Source organism: Trichosurus vulpecula, chromosome 2, assembly GCF_011100635.1.
Source record: "Trichosurus vulpecula isolate mTriVul1 chromosome 2, mTriVul1.pri, whole genome shotgun sequence".
Taxonomy (NCBI): Eukaryota; Metazoa; Chordata; class Mammalia; order Diprotodontia; family Phalangeridae; genus Trichosurus; species Trichosurus vulpecula.
The window spans coordinates 1,805,512-1,823,902 of NC_050574.1; the positions used below are offsets into that span (position 1 = coordinate 1,805,512).

Consider the following 18,391-nt stretch of genomic DNA (forward strand, 5'->3'; position numbering starts at 1 on the left):
AGGGGATAGCCAGCCAGCGGCTGCTGACGTGGGAGCAGATGGCGTCACCGAAGGAGAGGGGACAGCGAAGGAGAGACAAGGCCCAGGGCCAAGTGAAAGGAACAGCTGACGGGTCTGGGAGGAACTGAAGGTGAGGAAGAGAGGGAGAGGGTCCTCAGGCAGGCTCTTGAACAATCTTGGAAGAAGGCCCCATCTGTGCTGGGAGAGGAGGATCAGGCTGTGCCTTGTGGGCAGTGTGGCCTTGGCTCCAGCAGAGATAAGAGGAGGCTGGCAGCCTTACAGTGCTGAGGGTGGGGAGTGGAGCCCACCTTGTACCAGGGGGCCCCAGGAACTCACTCTCCCTCACCCCACCATGTCCTCACAAGGCCACCCTTTGGTTCAGGCCTCTGCCTCTCACCTGAACAACTTAAAGAGCTTCTGCTCCACAGCCCATCCTCCACGTAGCCTCTGAAACAGCTGGGCCACCCCCTACTCAATAAAGTGAATGAATGAGAAGACATTTATTCAGTGCTTACTGTGTGCTAAGCACCAGGGACAATTCTTGCCACCTGTGGGCCTTGGGGGGTGGGGAGCGGCGGCAGCAAAGCCAATGGTGAGGCCTCTTCTTCCATGTTCTTGCCCTGATCCGATCCCATCAGTTTCCGATGTGGAACCACCTGACAGGGCCCAGGACGTGGGTACCCAGAACTCTCCTTTCTGGGTCCCCAGGCTGCTGGTTTGTCTGCTCACTGCAGTCACTTCCTCTTACCTCCTCTGTTCGACATTCAGAGTCTTCTTTCTAGCTGTTATGACGCTCCCATTAATCCTTCGACTGTTCTCACACGTCACTCTCCATCTCCCATCTCTGTCCGCTCCTCACCCTGGCCCCAGGGATACCCCTGTTTCCCTTTACAAGACTGCCTTCTACAGGAGGCCTCCCCGGTCCCTGGAGTCCCCTGGCTTCTTGGGTACTCTACAAACTACCACCACCTATTTTGTCCACACCTAGAGATACAAATATCACCTCCCCAACAAAAAAGCCTGTCTGGCTTTTGTCCCTCAACCCCTAGTACTAGCAGGGTACCCAACTGGCCATCACTGCCCAGCCTTCACCTCTTCAAGCGCTTCACCCCTCCTACACCCATTCTCTGCTCTGTGACCCCCAATCCCTCCAATCCCTCCAGGCTGTCCCTGGCCACTGGCCCAGTCTGGCTCCACTCACCTCCCTTCCCAACCGTGACCTCACAGCAAACCAGGCAAACTCTACAATCAGTCCCTCCACAAAAACTTACTAGAGGTCTACGTGCCAGGTACTAGGGATAAGAATGCAGACTATACAGTCCCAATCCTCAGGGAGCTTGTATTCTAATGGAGGAAGACAAGCCCTCGGAAACAGAAGCTGGAATGGGGGAGGGGAGATGGAAGAGGAGGGAAGGTGCCCAGGAGGGGCCAAGGCTGCTAAAGGGAAGGTAGAAAAGTCCAGAGGGTGAGTGAGGTGGGGGTAAAGGGCACATGGCCTAAACTCCTCTGAAAGGCTGATCCAAGATAGGGCCTCACCACTTCTGAGAGCTGAGGACCCTCCTGGGGAGGAAAACTGAGACAAACAAGCTACAGAGACAGTAGACAGGGGAAGGTATTATGGCTGAGGGGATGGGAAAGGTCTCTGGCAGAAGAGAGAATCTTGAGCTGAGTCTTGCAGGAAGCCAGGGAAGCTAACGGGCAGAGGTGAGGAGGGAAAGCATTTCAGGCAAGGGGACAAAGGTCCAGAGAAAGGAGAGAGCATGCTATATTTGGGGAACTGTGAATAGGCAGTCCCTGTTACTGTAGAGGGCGTCCCTTTCCTCCCAGTTCCTCAGCTCCCAACTTAGGAGTCATCCTGGGCTTCTCACTCTCTTGCCCCCCAGATCCAAGATTGTGCCAAGGCCTGTCCATTCCACCTTTATAACATCTCTCCAGTAAGCCCCCTTCTCCCCTCTGACCCTGCCCCGACCCAGGTACAGGCCCTCATCATCTCACACCTGGACTATTACGGCAGCTACTGGGGAAGGTCTGCCTGCCTCCAGTCTCTCCGCAAAGTGATTTTCCAAAAGCACAGATCTGATCACGTCACTGCCCCTACTCAGCATACTCCAATGTCTCCCTATCATCCAGGATTTGATACAAAATGCTCTGCTTGGCATTCAAAGCCCTTCATAAGCTGCCTTCTCCTACCTTTCCGGTCCTCTTCCATCTAATGATGCTGGCCTCCAGGCGATGTCTATGTCTCAGTTCTGGGCATTCTCTCTGGCCATTCCTCAGGCTTAGAACGCCTCCCCCACCTTGACTACTGATGTCCTCAGCTTCCTTCAAGTCCCAGCCAAAATCCCTCCTTCTACAGGAAGATTCCTCCATCCATGGGCCTTCCCTCTGTTCATTATCTCTGCTTTGTCCTACATAGAGCTTGTCTGTCCAGTCATTTACATGTTGTCTCCTTGATTAGATTGCAAGCTTCTCAAGCCTCTTTTTGTATCTCTAGCACTTGGCCCAGTGACTGGCACATAGTAGGTGCTTAACAAAATGCTTGCTAACTAATTTGACTGTTGGTGGATAGTAAATTTGTGAAAAGAAGAGTAAGGTGTGAAAAGGCTGGAAGGGTAGGAGAGGGCCACACTATAAATGGCTAATGTGCCTAAGAGAGAACTTTCTAGGGAGCTTCTCAAGTCCGGGTTGGGATGGGGTGCGTTTAAGTGTGTGTGTGTGTGTGTGTGTGTGTGTGTGTGTGTGTGTGTGTGTGTGTGTGTGTGTAATGGACCACAGTGGGGAGAGACCTGAGGCAGGACACCAATGAGAGAAGGGTGCTATGGCAGACCAGGCTCTACTCTCAAACCAAGTCCTGACAAGACCATGGATTGGAGCTGGCTATGAGGAGGCCTGGGGGCCCTAAGGGGGTGCAGTGGGCTAGTTCAGCTGACATCATTTGCCCCATCCACCTTGGCTCCTCTTCACAAGCTGCTGAATATAGCTGAAGACACCCTGAAATAGGAAGGGCCTGTATGTCCTTGGACCTCAGCTGGACCCTCCCTGCAGTGCGACAATCCCACCTCCCTATCCCAAACCTTCTCTTCTCTCCTCAGTCGCAGTGCAAGATTTGGCCTATTTGCCTGAGAACAACAAGGTGGCCATTTGCTGAGGGCTCCGCTTCTCCCCATGTCTCCTCCGGGCTCTGACAAAGAGGAAGTTCTTCCTTCTCTTCCCAAGACTGTTCTCTCTTCCCACCTTCATGCTGCCACAAATCTTCGAGTCTCTAAATCCTTCATACCCTCTCAGGAGATCCTGCCATCCCTTCTCAGCTCATGTCCTCAGAAAAGCTGTCTACACTTAACACTTTTACTTCCTCTTCAGATTCTCTTCTCAACCCTTAGAAGCCTGGCTTCTGACCTCATCAGTTGAAGGATATTTCTTTGGTCCTCACCCTTCTAGACCTTTCTGCATCCAGGTCCCAGCTACCTACCTGAGGCCTCCCCCCAGGGGTCTCTCCTGAAGCCTCCTTTCATGGCCATAAGATGAATAGACCTCTCCAGCTCAACATGTCTGAGGCAAAATTCACCTTTCCCTGTTTCCATATGTTGCTACCGTATGCATTCGTTCGTGTGCACGCGCACACACCCCCCCCCACACCCCACACCCTCTCACCTCCCACCTCCATGCCTGTGCCCTGGCTGTCCCCACACCTGAACAGCTTCTGGAATTCCTGCTTTCCTTCAAAATTCAGCTCCCTGCCACCTCCCACATGAAGCCCACAGAGATCTCCCTGGCAGGCTCGGGTCTTTTATATGCCTATTTGTACACATGCTGAGGGCAGGGGTTGTCTAGCCACTATGCTATGCGGCTAACGGGCACCACAGTGTCTGTAGCGCTGGACATAAGAGTCAGAAAGACCTGAGTTCCACTCCAGCTTCAGATACTAGCTGTGTGACCCTGGGCAGGTCACATGACCACTGTGACTCAGTTTTCTCACCTGTAAAATGGAGGTCATAATGGCATCTCCTTCCCAGGGTAATGGGGAGGATCAAATGAGATTTCTGTAAAGCACTCTACAAACCTTAAAGCTATTCTTATAACAATGAATGTTATTAGGCCATTAATTAAGCACCTACTGTGTATCAGGCGCTGGGGATACAGAGAAAGGCAAAAACAAAACAGTCCCTGCCCTCAGAGAGCTTATGGTCTAACGGGGAGGACAACATGAACAAAGATACACAATCTCTACACAGAATAAATGGGAAATAATTAACAAAAGAAGGCACTGAAGTTGCAGGGGGTGGGGCTGGGGAAGGCTTCTGGGAGGTGGTGGGATTTGAGTCAGGACGGTCAGCGGTCAGCACAGAGAAGGGGGGGGTGGCAGGTATGAGGATCACTCAGAGAGAAGGCTCAGAGCCGAGAGATAGCGGGTGTCATGGGAGGCAGGGTCAGAGCCTGGAGAGGGAGAAAGAGACAGGTGATGAAGGCCTCTGAAGGCAGGAGGGAGCCATGGTCAGATCGACGCTCTGGTGGCTGAATGAGGGGCAAGCACGCAGACCCCTCAAACCCCACCGTGTTATGCTTCCCTTTGCCAAGGACCTGCTGGGCGCCATTCCCGGGATGAGGGGAAGGCCACAGCCACAGGGATCACCCTTGCAAGGCACAGTTCAGCTGCCCAGGATGACACCAGAGCCCTAGCACAGCTCGTTCCTTATGGGGCCACGTAGGACACTCACTCCCCGCCCCGGGGGGATACCTGGTAGTACCTGTCACCCACCCCTGCCCCTTTCCAGGGAGCAAGAATCCCCTGGGAACTGTGCCTCTGGCCCCAGAGTGACGCCTCCAGGCTGGCCACTTGAGTCTGGAGAGGCTTCCCTGACAGGTTTCCAGGTCAAGGACCTTGGCGGAGCTGCCCGGAGGAGAGCCTCAATGAGGCCTCCCTGCTCCTTGGAGGCTCGGGTGCCCTTCTCTGCATCACACTCGGAAGACTCTTTGAGGCCTTGGAGGCCAACTTCCTCATGGTACAGGTGAGGAAAGTGAGGTACTGAGGCAGGTCCTAGGCCATGTCCACGGCCCTGCAAGCCAAGAGGGATCTAAACCCTGGTCTTTCTGGCTCTTATTTTAGGGAGAGAGAAGGGCAGAGCAAAGAGCACCCAGGACGCCACAGGTCCGATCAGCCTTGCCTATGACCATGGCTGTGGGGGCGGAGGGCAGAGATGATAGTGATGACAACAAAGGCAGCCACCACTGAAACAGAAGGATTGGCCAGGGGCACCCACAGGCCTCCAGGGTCTGGGTCCAGGGGCTCCCAGAGGAAGGGGTGGGGCCCAGCCAGTCCCGATCTGAAGCCCCGGAGTCCCAGGCCCGAAGGCCCGGGGTGCCAGGGCCAAAGCCCCAGGGGTCCCAGACCAGGCCCAAAGCCTGGGGTCCCAGGAGAGGGACGGACGAAGGGAACAGAAGCCATGCACTATAGGAGAGGAGCAGGATCCTCGGGGGTAGGGTCACAGGCCATAGTCCTGGGCACTGGTAGAGCTAAGGCACATCAGAAAGAAGAGAACTCTGCAGAGAGTGACTGTGAATTTAAGAGGAAGGTTAACATGTCTGAAAAGTCATGAGAGAAGCCCAACTCCAGAGTAACATCAGTGCCTGCCCATGCCCTCACCTGCCCCAACCTGTGCCTATCCATCACTGGGCCCTCCCCAGGTTATCTGGCCAGGGCTTGTCTCGTGGGACACGATTGGATGACAGAGGATAGCTGTGTCTTTCTCTGCATCCTTGGTACCCAGCATCATGCCTGGAAAGAGCTTATGTATATCAGTCAAAAAGCAATTAGTAAGTGCCGACTGTGTGCCAGGCCCTGTGCCAAGGGCTGGAGATTCAAGAGAGGCCCAAGACAGTCCCTGCCCTAGAGGAACTCCCAGTCTACAGGAGATAATATGCAAAGCAAGCTCCACCCAGGAGCATAGGGAGGTGCTGGAAAGAAGAGGATGGGAAAGTTTCCTGTAGCGGGGTGAGAGATTCATGGTGACTTGAAGGAAGCCGAGAGGTAAGGATGAGGAGGGATAGTCTTCCCAGCAGAAGGAGGCCAGCACCACTGGATCAAAGGGGAGGGGGCAGGTCACGAGGGGCTCCAAAGGCCAAACGGAGGGAGCCACTGCAGTTTATTGGGGGGGGGGGGCGGAGGAGACATGGCTGGACCTGGGCTTTAGGAAAATCCCTTTGGTGGCTGAGTGGAGGATGGCCTGGAGTGGGAAGAACTCTGAGGCAAGCAGTCTTCCAGCAGTAACTGTGATGATCCAGGCCAGAGTGGGGGGAGGGTCAGAAGAGGGGAGCATGAAAGATGTTGGGATGACAAGAGGAGCAAAATCCAACAATGTTTAAAAAAAAAAGGACACGTGAATTCTCCCCTAGCCAAAGTAACTGACCTTGAAGACAAGATGTGCTTAAGGACAAGAATCCCCCCAAACCAGAATGGCCCGCTTCAAGAAATAATACAAGAAAAGTCTCCAGAACTCCAGAACAAAGTGCCTTCTGACCACCTCTGTAGATCACCCCCCAGAAAAAAGATCCAACACCACCAAGCTTTAAATGCCAACGCATGCAGAGGAGGCCGCCGGGTGAACAACGCAGGCTTACTCTGCAGTCACGAGAAAGCTGAGGAGAAAATAGAAACTCACCTTCCCCAGAGGCAGCTCGGCCCAGAGGAGTCTGTCTGGCACAAAGAACCTTCAACTGAAAGAGGGACACGGTATTCCTGGCTAATCAAAAAAAAAAAAGAAGTGGGCACGAGGCACCTTGCAAACATCCCCAACACCAGAAGTCCAAGAGAGCAGCCAAGCAGATGAATTCAAAAGGACTAAGGAATGCAACCCATTTTCTCATTTTCAAAGGGTGCCGTGGGGGGTGGGGGAGACCGGCTGAACTTTGGAAAGGAGGAGGAAGGATCATCACAGGATAAAAAAGGAGATAGATCTAAGATGAGGAATCAGGATGAGGGGGGAAGGGGGCTGGCACATAGTACTTAACAACTGTGGGCCGAATGACTGACAATGAACACTCCCTGAACTAGGCCGGGCCTCCCGTGGGTGGGTGCTCCTCCCTTCAGGGGATGGGGGAGGTAAGAGGCAAGAGGAGGCACCCCTGCCCCCCGCTGGCCAGGAACAGGGAAGGCACAAAGGCCCCATTAGTGTGCAGACAGTCAATCAATAAGCACTTTGCAGGGCACAAGACAGCCCTGCCCTCTGGGGGCTCATGGTCCCACGTGGAGGCTGAGGGGGGCTGATGTCAGGGCAATGGACAGGAAGAACCAGGAGGGCATGGGAGTCAAGCAGGGAGGTTCACCCCACAACAGGTAAGGAAAATGGGCCCCAGAAGTGAAAAGTGACCAGGGAGATGGAGCCGGGGGTGACAGGCACACTGGAGCTCAGACTCGGCTGCCTGTCCCAGGCAGAAAGGACTGACCGCTGACATTTCCATGACCCTCCGATGGGACTGGGGGCTCACCACTCCAGGCCAGGTGATGGACAGACTCACTGAACACCGGGGATGGGAAAGCAAAAGGCGTCAACAGAAATAATAAGTCAAAAGGCATGAGGATAGAAAACAGCGGAGTCAGCATGTGCTGACCAAAGGCCAGGCCCGAGGCAGGCCTTTAGGGAGCCTTTCCCTGACTACATCCTGTGACCCTCACAACTACCCCAGGACATCGGTGCTGTCACCCTCCCTGGAGAAGTGACTCAGCCGGGGATCCTAGCTGGTGAGTGTCTGGGGCTGCATTCCCTGAGGACAGGCCAGGAGCTCGCTGTCTGAGAGCCTGAGGGAGCAATTTCAGACCTGAAGGGCAAAGGGGCATCCCAAGGAAGGCCTGGGAACTCTACACACTGACCCCAAGGTTCCTCAGGCCCAGAATCAAACTGGCTATGCAAGTGAAGGGACACTTGGGCCAGCTGGTCAACAGGAGAGGGGGTTCGATTGGGCTTTGTTTTTCCCAGTGAGGGGGCAGTGGTGGAAATGAGGGCTCATTCATCGAAAAACAAACAAAACACTGAGAAACAAAAACAGAAACTATTCAAAGCCCTCCCTAGGAACACCCCGGTCCCTCCTTTCTCTGAGATGAAGTTCAGGCCTCCTCTCTAGCAGGAGACCTTTCCTGACTGCCCCCCTTCCCTAAACCAAACGATCTAGGTTTTAACTACCTGGCACATATTTGCAGTGGCCCACCTTACCTTTATGCTGAGCATGCATATGCACAACACACACAACCCCTCCCCACACACGTGCATGTATACTGGCCTCCTCCCCATCCGCTCTACCATACAACACATCTAAATACGTGTACACATACACGCACTCACCCGTACACACATGTATGTATGCACACAAGTACACAGACACATACACAGACATTATATGCATACACACCACCCACCACCCCCCCACACACATTGGGAGAAGGGATTCCCCTTTGCTCTGAGCGCACACAGCTGGACACGTGGCTGGGCTGAGGGGATGGCCAACGTGACAAGTCCTAAAAAGGACCCCCAGTGAAGAAGTGAGAACTGAAGAGTCTTAAGGAAAATGGGTGGGCTCAGGGTACGAGGACCTGTACGAGGTACAAGTCACTGAGGCACCAAGTCCTGCTGCCAGAGATGGATGGGACTGCAGGGTCACTTTATGCACCAAAGACCAAAACAAGACTGAGGAATGGAAGGTCACATGGAAAGGAGACCCCCCACCACACTCCTCTGCTGGCCCCTCCCCGTCCAGCTGACCAATGGCTATAGTGACCCGCGATGGAAGGGGGAAATGGTGCAGCCCCCCCGTGGCCATCTTCCGGGTTTTCCATAGTTTCCCATTAGAGCAATCCCTTCAGTCAGGGGTTTCCAACCTTGTTCTATGTCACAGACCCCTCGTCTCCATCCTGGGAAAGGCTCAGAATGAGGCTAAGTCACAACTTAAAATGCACAGCGTTACAATAGAAACCAATGATACTGAAATAGAATGTTTAATTTTTTAAAGCATTTAATATTTTAAAAATATGCCGCCCCGCCCCCATTCACAGATCCTCTGGGGGGAAGAAGGTAGCCCACAGACTTGCTGGAGCCGCCCCAGATTGGGGAGGTCCAATAGCCTTCTGGGGCTCACTCCAACACCTGAAGGAGCGCGCCAGCTACAGAGGGTTCCTGGTGCGTCCACACCACGGTCACTTTCTGACCCCTGGCATTATCCCAAGTGCGACAGACACAAAAGCCTCTAGCCCATGCGTCTACTTGTTGCCTCTGAGAAAATATGACGCCACAACCCCTCCCATCCCAACTTGTCCTATGAGGCTGGGCTTCCGGACCCTTCTGCTGGCCAGCAATGCAGCAACAAGGTGATCACAAACGGGTCTGGCCCCCTGCCTCTGGGAGGACAACAGGCTTGGCGCAGACAGAGGAGGACTGCTCACGATTCTGGCACCCAGGGTGGCTGCCTCGCACCCCAGGGAGCTCCTGGGGAAGCCCACAGCTGCGCTGCTATTTTCTAGAGTGGGTTGGCATTCACACCCAAGAGGCCAGAGAAACAACAGGGCATGAGGAAGGAGACCCCAGAGGCCCGGCCCTGCCTGCATTGTCCAACAAAGGGGGACAACCACCGGGCTGGGCTTAAAACCCAGTCACCCAATGAAGAGCATAGAAAGACCACGCCCCCCAAGAGACCAAGGACGTGTGTGTGACATGGCCACAAACGAAAGACTCAACGAGGCCGAGGGAGGCCAGGAGGACCCCTGGGCAAAGGGGATCTGTGGTCAAGGTCGGGAAGTCCCCTGGGCTTGACCCTCCAAGTCTGGGGGCCCTGTGCGCATGTGCAGAGGAAGACCACAGGATGCAGAAAAGGGGGACCCGTGCTCAGCTCAAGGGGTGAAGGGCAGAGAGATCAAGAGGACAAATGGGGAGGGACCAGGTGGATGGAGCTAATCCCCCAAAAGCATCCCATGATTCCCCTCGACCAAGAAAGAGGTGAGTGGCCAGGCCAGTGAGGGGCCCGAAGGCAGCAGTGATTGCATGGAAAAAAGAAAGAAGTAGTAGGAGGCAGAGGACGGGACCCAAGGCTGGAGGCAAGAGGCCGCTTCTCCTCACGGGGTCTAAGCCGAAGTCCTGTGGGATCACTTGTTTGAGAAGGGCCGCAATCAACCAAGGGGAGAGAAAACCACTCCCAAGCCCATGGATGGCAGCCAGAGGTACCCAGGTACAGCAGAGACCCAGGAATCACCCCACTTGCTGGATAAATCATCCCCAGGAGAGAAGCAAAAGCAGAAAAAAGACCAATTTGTAACAAGATTCAGAGCCTCACACCTGATGCTGGAAGAAAGCAATGCCAGAGGGGAGGAGGCACCCCCAGGCTCAGAATGTAGGCCCTGGCACCATCCCCTAGGGACAGCTGAGGTCTGGGGCTCCCTGCTCATCCCAGAGCATTTTTTTCTTTCTCTCTTCTCCAATCCATCCCTGGACCCAACTCAGGGCTTTGACCAACCTCTCCTTCCCCACACCAGGCTCCTTGCTCCCCTCCTTGGGTGCCTGTGGGCATTTCTACCCTCTCTGGACCATACAAGAAAGGCCACTAGGCCTTGCTCCAATATTTCCTCCTGGGACAGTGGGGTCACAGAGGCCCTGGAGGCTGTGCCAATGACACCTGAGCACTGTCCAGGCTGACCTCGTCAAGAGTGCAGCTGGCCCCAAGGCCACAGCAATTCAGGGTACAAAGAGTCCAAAGGGACCCTGAGTCCTGGGCGGCCCCTTTTTATGGGGGGGAAGGCAGGGCAATTGGGGTTAAGTGACTGTATACGTAAATAAGGAGGGCTTTCAGCACTTATTCAATGAAGTGCCCTTGAAGAGTTTGGCATTTATCTCCTTGACTAAATTAGGTAACCAAGGTGGGGCCCATGAAGGGAGGTCTGATTATATCCTTGCTCCCTAGCTATTAGGTGCTAAATCGATGTGGGCGTGAAGCCTTCCAGGTACTAGGGGCAGGTGCTAACTCCAGAGCCAATAGTAAGAGGTTAAGTTCTAGCCACTCAAATGATGCTTGATGATGGCTAAAGAGTGAACGAAAAGGGAAGACAGAGCTGTTTGCTTAGGGCTCTCAGTCTTGGCGGTGCTGACGTGGAGACTCTGGGCAGCTGTAGTTAAGAGCCCCCCAGCTGAACTCAGATGTGGATGCTTTTGGGTAACTATGAATTGTATTTGGTCTGTTTGTGTTTTGTTTGAATTTGCTCTGAAGGTCAGGTGCTGGCTGTTTTCCCTGAACTAAGTGAATGACGTCTGCATGCTGGATTAAAATAACCTTGTTAACCCCTTAACGTTGCTTTCCTTAGTAAAGCAGATCGAAAGCAGCTGGGCTTGCAGCGTTCTGCAGGCTGGCTGCTGCTGGTTTCACACTGCTAGCCGAACTGTCGAAACAGCGACTTGCCCAAGGTCACACAGCTAGTAACTGTGTTGAGTGTCTGAGGCCGGATTTGAACTCAGGTCCTCCTGACCAGGGCTGGTGCTCTACTCACTGTGCCACCTAGCTGCCCCCTGGGAAACCCTTTCTGCTGAGGACAGAGGGAGCACCCCCAATCCTTGGCCCCTGAAGGAGGGTACCCAGGGCAGTCGCCTCATCGGGCCCTACCTGGCGCTGTCCTGGACTTTGTCATGGCCTCACACCATGCCTGGCACGTAGTGGGCACTTGATAAATGCTGATGTTTCTGCTTTGGCGGGTCTAGACACCCACAGTAGTGGGAGTCGCCCTCTCTAAACACGCACTTAGGAGGTACGGCCAAAATGGCGGAGACCATGCAGCGAACTCTGCCGACATTCCCCTCCGGAAAACTTTAAAAACAGTGCCTCGGATCGAATCCAGGAGAAGCAGAGCCAAGGACATGTCAGGGTGAGACCTTTTTCTAGCCCAAGACAACTTGGGACGTTGGCAGAGAGGTCCGTGACACCAGGAGGGGGCCGGCCTGCGGGCGCATGTGGGGGCAGCGCCAGGGGCAGCGTCAGGAGCTCTCATGCAGAGGTGGTGGGGGCGGGTCAAACATCTAGTGAGGGCAGTTCTGGGTTGCAGTCCAAGAGGGGCACTTGCGGTCAGTCACAATAGAGTAGGAACAGGGGCCCTTACTGGGTAAAGAACCAGAGGGCAGACCAGGACAGCAGTGACCACACCTCTCCCCCAATCACATCACCTAAGAAGCACCAAAAACTTGCAGATCCTCCAAAACCAGCTCTGAAGACATCAGCACCAAAAAACCCTGAAGCCTGGGACCATGCCCTCCTCCCCAGAGGTAAACAGAGCCGACTTTAACATAAAGTTCAAAGTCAAGAAATAGGCTGGAACACCAAGCCAACGACAAAAAAGGAACCTCACCATAAAAGCCATTACGGTGACAGAGATCAAGACATAATCTCAGAAGACAATGATGTGAAAATATCTAGGGGACACAAGCCCAATAAGAATTGCTGGAAGAGTTAAAGAAAGCTGAGAGTGGTAGAAGAAAAGTTAGGAAGAACTGGCAGTGATAAAAGAAAATTATGAAAAAAGAATTAACAGCTGGGTAAAGGAGGCACAAAAAATATTGTCTTAAAAAATAGAACTGGGCCAGCGGAAGCTAACAACTCCATGAGATACCAAAAAAATCATAAAACAAAGTCAAAAGAATGAAAAAACAAAAAGAAAATGTGAAATATCTGCTGAAAAAACCAAATGGCCTAGAAATAGATCAAGGAGAGATCATTTAAAAATTACTGGACCAGATGAAAGCCATGATAAAAAAACACCAGGCATCATATTTCCAGAAATTATCAGGGAACATTGCCCTGACATTGCAGAACCAGAGCGCAGGACCGCTTGAGCCGCACTCTCTCTGCACACGCTTGGCTGGGTAAGGGCGGCAGAGAAATCTATCTTACGGGTCAAAAGGAGGGGAAGGGGTGGGGACAAAAGGGAGGGCCGAGAGAGGAGGCTGGGATCGCCTTTGCATGACTTCACTCGGATAATCGATGTCATATTGCTCGACTTCTCGATGGGTGGGGGAGGGGAAGGAGAGCATTTAGAACTCGAAATAAAAAACGTTAAAAAGGAAAATAATAAATGTTTCAAAAAAAATTTAAAACCAAAATACAAGCGTGTACTTAGAGACCGCCATCCCAGGGGGCCTGGGTGAGGCACCAGTGAGTTTCTGCAGGGACAGAATCCTTTCCATCTTGACCCTGCTCCTACCAATGGAGCAAGAGAGACTCAGCCCATAGGAGCCCGGGGCAGGGGGTGGGGCACCAGAGGGTGAGAGGCAGCTGGAGCTGAGATCAGAGCCCCACAGGGAAGAGGCTGCCGCCTGAATCCTGACCCAGGCCCAGCACCTCACCACCTACTACGCGAGACAAGTGAACCCCAAGAGCCACATGGAGGGGCTCAAGCAGCCCAAAGCCCCGGGGCCCGGGGAAGTGGCGGCAAAGGGGCTTTGGAGGCCCAACATCAAGGGCCCATCCTCGCAAAATCCAACCAGGAGGGGAGGGGAGGAGAAGGGAACAGTGTTTAACCAAACCAGAGGAGGTTTCTAAAGAAAGGTCTGGGGTTCTGCACCTGCCTCTTAGCATCCACAGAGTGTCTACTGTGTGTCAGGAACCTCACACCACGCCCTCCCCCCACTCCTTCCTGCCCTGTGCAGGGCAGTGGCCCAGGCTGGCTGCTGGGACCACCGTGTGGAAGGAAGCACTCTGGCCCTGGAGTTGGGAAGAACTGGGTTTGGATCCCCTCTTGTTCGCTCACTACTGTGATAATGGCTGTAGTGATAACACTAGCGCCTCCCTGGCAGGCTGGTTCTGAGGATCAAGTGACACCACGAGGGTGAGCGTAATGCTGGGCACACAGCAGGCGCTGTATAAATGCTCAGCCCCCCCCCCCCCACCTCAGGAGGCCTCTGCTGACCATCACTGACAGGCAGAAGCCAGGGAGGTCAAAGCCAGGACAGGCCTCTAGGGGCCATCCGTCCTCACTCGAGCGAGCCACCCGAGGGCACCCGGAGAGATAAGAGAAGAGCCGCACTGACCTGGAGAGTGGCTGCCAGCAGCACAGACGGTCTGTCCTCCTCTGGGAGCTCCCTGAGGCTCCTCTCTTGGCAGAAAGCTGTGTCTTGCAAGGGCAGAGCTGAGGAGAGGAAGACTGAGCTTGAGTGAGGCTCTAGGGAGGGGGTTCCTGTCCAGCACTAAGGGCCCCCACCATCTAGCACAGCCTCACCCTCCAGACCCCCCTCCCCCACCCGAGAAATCGCTGAGCTCCAGCTGATGCCGGCTGGGCCCGGCCCCACAACCCTGCACCTCTGCACAAGGTGCCTCGTGCCCGGAAGGCTCCCAGGCGCCCATCGCAGCACCTTTATCTTTACTGTCTGTGACCATGCTCCGCTCCCTTGGGGGAGGGGAAGAGCAGGAAGGCGGGCAGGGAGGGGGGTTCCCTGAGCTTGCTCCTGACCCCCACCCTTTGGTGCTGGAACCCAGGGCTCCTACCACTCTGCCCAAGGGCGTCCCAGCTCCAAGGTGGATAAAGCACGGCTGGGTCAGGGCCGCTGGAGGTCTCAGACAGCCAAATGCCTCCATTTGTAAGCTGGCAACTACAGACCGCTGGGCTTGACTTCAACGCCCCAAGCCTTGGGTACAAAGGGGAGACGTCTAAGTGGCTGAAAGCTTGGGCCCCAAGAACGGGGCTTGGGGACAGCTGGTCGGGTAAATTCTCCTGCAATTCAAGCGTCCACACAGTACAGCCCTGGGCTGAGGACCTGCTGACCTAACGGAGGGCCACGAGGCCGTACCCTGGAAGGCCTCGCTGAGCTCAGAGCCCCCACTGGCCCTGCCCGACCCAGGCCAGGTCTGCCTCCTTCTCTTCGGAGGTGGCCTGCAGGGGCCCAAGTCGGGCCCCAGGCTCCATACTGCCCCGCCCCCCCCCCCCAAACTCTGACACTCACTGAACCAGACCTCCTGAGCCCCAGGGCCACAGAGGGACCGTCACCCTGGGTCGCCCAGCCCGGCCTCAGCGACCTGGCCCTCCCTGCCTCTCGAGGTCATCGTTACCATCCCCCTTCCCCACCAGGCTGTTCCCCACGGTGGGGGGGGGGGGGGCTCTTCATCCACCAGACCATGCGCTTCTTGGGGGCTAGCGCCATGGGCTCAGGGCCTGGCCACAGCGGGTGTTCCCAGCTCAGTGACATCTCCCAGGCTGTCCTGGCCTCCCGGCAGCCCTCACCACCACAGGGAGCACCCCCGAAGAATCCCCAGCCTCTGCCTGCAGGCCCTGCCCCCCAAATGGCAGTCCGCTCACTGGCGGATAGCCCTCACAGGTAGGTAAATTTTCGTGCCTCAGTTTCCCCCACATTGCTCAAGGCTGGGCCCTCTGGGGACCCTTCTCCACGTAAGGAATCTTGGAAGACAGTTCTCTTGTTTCTCCAAGCCTTCTCTTCTCCTTCCTGATCTGCATGTTCTGCACTCAGGGCCCTTCTCTGGACCGCCCCCGGGCAAGGACAGAGGGCAGTGGGAACCCAAAGCCACCTGAAACCTCACAGGCTCACATGGGGCTGGAGGTCCACTCAGACCCCCAGGTCCTTTTCTCCCCACTCCCTAGGTCCTGTTCCTCTCGGCCTGGTCTCACCTGAGAGCACTCCAGACCCCAAGCCGTCAAGAGCCTTTGGGACCCAGTCGTGGTCCTCCAGAGCTCTTCTCTGAGCCTGGTGGGTCTCTGCCTTTATCTGAGTCAGTGACAGAGGGGCTCACCAGCGCGGGCCCTCCAAGCACTGCACTGGAGTCCTCAGGCCACCTTGCCATCTCCCACCTCCGGGAGTGAGCAGTGCCACCAGGCGTGCCTTCCCTCCTCCCCCATGCATACCGGTCCCTCCTCACCTCTGTCCTCTGGCCTCGGGGCCAAGTCCTCCATGGTCACCCCCAGCAGAGGAGCCGTCAGGGACTGATCACCTGATGGATGGATCGACCAGCAGCGAGGCTTCTTCTACCAAGGAAAGAAAGAGGTTAAAGTCAGGGCCTCCCCCAGCATGGGGGCGGGGCCGGGGTGCCCTGCGGGCTGAAGAGAAGCCAGGGACCCTAATGGACCACAAGGCGGGGAGGGGCCTGCCCTTCTCTAGGGCTGGCATGGGGGGGAGCTGGCAGGGCAAAGGCCCGGAGGCATGAGACGTGGAAGAGGCCGGGGTGGGGTAGAGGTTCTGGGGAGTGGGGGGCTGCCCTTCTCTAGAGCTGGCATGGGGGGGGAGGGGCGCCTGGCAAAGGCCTGGAGGCAGGAGATGCGGAGGAGGCCGGGGTGGGGGAGGGGCGCTCGGGGGCCACAGGCGCTTCTGGAGCGGGGCAGTGTCCCTCCGACCTGCCTTGGGCCGGGGCTGGAGGTCGCGGGGGCGGGGCTGTGCCGGGCGGGGAGGGGGCGGCCAGCGGGCTCGTCCAGCCAAAGCCGGTCCTCGGCCTCCAGCTCCTTCCGAAGGGCTCCTCCGCCCCCACCCTGCGAGCAAAGTACGCCTGCGCACGCCCATCACCCCTCCCCCCGCAACCACCGTTCCCACTGCGCATCGCGGCCGCCACACTCTCAGAAGAACAAAGGCCTGAGCACCGCAGGGGGGACTGCGCCTGCGCAAAACTGGGCCTGGAACTACACATCCCAGACTGCTGAGGGGCGCAGGACAAAAGCCTTAGGGCGGCGCCCGGGATGTACTGGGCTTGCGCACGGACAAAGAATGGCATTTCCCCCGCCCAACCCCCACCCCAACTACACTTCCCAGGGTACCACGAAGCCCTCGGCGGCCCTCACAGGACAAAAGCCTTAGGGCGGAGCCCGGGAGGTACTGCGCCTGCGCAGAGCGACTCCTCCAACTACATTCCCCAGAATGCCGCAGCATACAGTTCCGCCCCACCCCCACCTCCGTCCCGCCCCCGCGGCACTCGCAGAAGCCCCGCCCGCGGAGCCCCCTCCCCTCTTCGGGCCGTGAGACAGGCCCCACCCTTCCGCTGAGGTCCTGCGGGGAGCCGCGAGCATGATTCCCGGGCCCGCTCTCCGTCCCGTCCTGTCCCTCCAGTCGTCACTCACCGATCGTCGCGGTACCCGCTCGCCCTCCCACCGCAAAACAGCAACACTGGCCCACGCCACTCTGCGCATGCGTTCACGCGCTTGGTCGGGAACTACCTTTCCCAGCGGGTAGCGCGAGCCGGCCAGCGTGAATCGCGGCCCGGTGACGCCGAGGGATGCGCATCGGCATGCCGGGAAATGTAGTCTTGGCCCCCTCCGAGCCACCTGGCGCGGAGGAGTCTGGAAAAGAGTAGCATGCCCCTCTGCGGGAGGACGGAGGTGGCGCAGGGCTCGCCATGGAGCGGATCGCGCCCCAGCCCTGCTTTGAGCCGCTGTTTGTCCTTTTTAACGGGGAAGGCTCGAAGAGAAAATTGCATCTGAAAATGAACGCGACGTAAAACCAAAAATCTCCCCTAAAACCTTCAAGGGACTAGGGTGACTGCATAGGGTATTTCACAAAGTATTTGTTGCATCAGTAAATGCCCTCTTTATTTTTTGAAACTGAAATGCTTGTGTCTCTGCATCATTGCAGTGGCATTGGTGTCGACGTGAAAAGTTGCATTCACAAACCTTTCATAATGCCAGGCACATTGGCTAATGACCAATGCATGCACATCCTGCCCTCAGCGGGGCTTCCAGTCTACTGGGGGTGGGTCGGAGGAGGCACAAAACCTTTGAAGATAAACGAGAAGTAGGAATAGGGTTCGGAGAAGGTGCCTCCTGAGGGGAGCCTTAAAGGAAGCTAAGGATTCGAAAGGCAGAGGGCACAGCCTGGGCAAAGACAGAGAGGTAGGAGATCTCGAGCAAGGACCAGAGATGCCTCAATTTTGTATGCACAGTGCCTGACAAAGAGTGGACCCTTAGGAAGGGCGTGCCTGCGGTGTCAATGGTTCCCTGGAAAGCTAGGTTGCAGCTGCATCATTCCAGAGGTAGTAGGGAGGCGTGGGGTCTTCTTAGGGATGAATGAGACCATGAGACCATCATTTTACACATGAAGACCCGGAGGCCAGAGAGGTTGTGCCCTGTAAAAGGGAGCACAAAAGGTGAGGGGAGTCAAGCAAGCCCTGAGCCAGTCAGGTCACGAAGTCCTTATTCAGCCCCTTTCAGCACAGATTACCACGTGCCAGGCACTGTGCCAAGCCCCGGGACATACAAAAAAAGCAAAAGATAGGTGCTGTCCTCAAAGAGCTTCTGATCCAGGGGGAGGAGACGACCGGCCAACACCTGCAAGTAAGTTGTAGATGGGATCAGTGGGCGATAATGAGCGAGGGAAGGCTCCAGACCGAAGAGGGCTGAGGAAGGCTTTCCGACCACGATGGTCATATTATCTATGGGTTTAGAGAAAAG

At 55.8% G+C, this 18,391-nt stretch overlaps 1 protein-coding gene across 1 annotated transcript in view; it reads right to left on the minus strand.

Moving 5' to 3' along the window:
- LOC118837862 (zinc finger protein 569-like) overlaps positions 1-17,136 on the minus strand; it is a 36,889-nt gene extending 19,753 nt beyond the window's left edge. Inside the window, exons 1-3 of the mRNA XM_036744987.1 lie at positions 17,066-17,136; positions 15,880-15,985; positions 14,043-14,140 (exon numbers count right to left, since the gene is read on the minus strand). Coding sequence (XP_036600882.1) covers positions 14,043-14,140; positions 15,880-15,985; positions 17,066-17,134 — 273 coding nt within the window. The 5' untranslated portion in view covers positions 17,135-17,136. The remainder of the gene's footprint in view (positions 1-14,042; positions 14,141-15,879; positions 15,986-17,065) is intronic.
- Between the last annotated feature and the right edge of the window lie 1,255 nt (positions 17,137-18,391).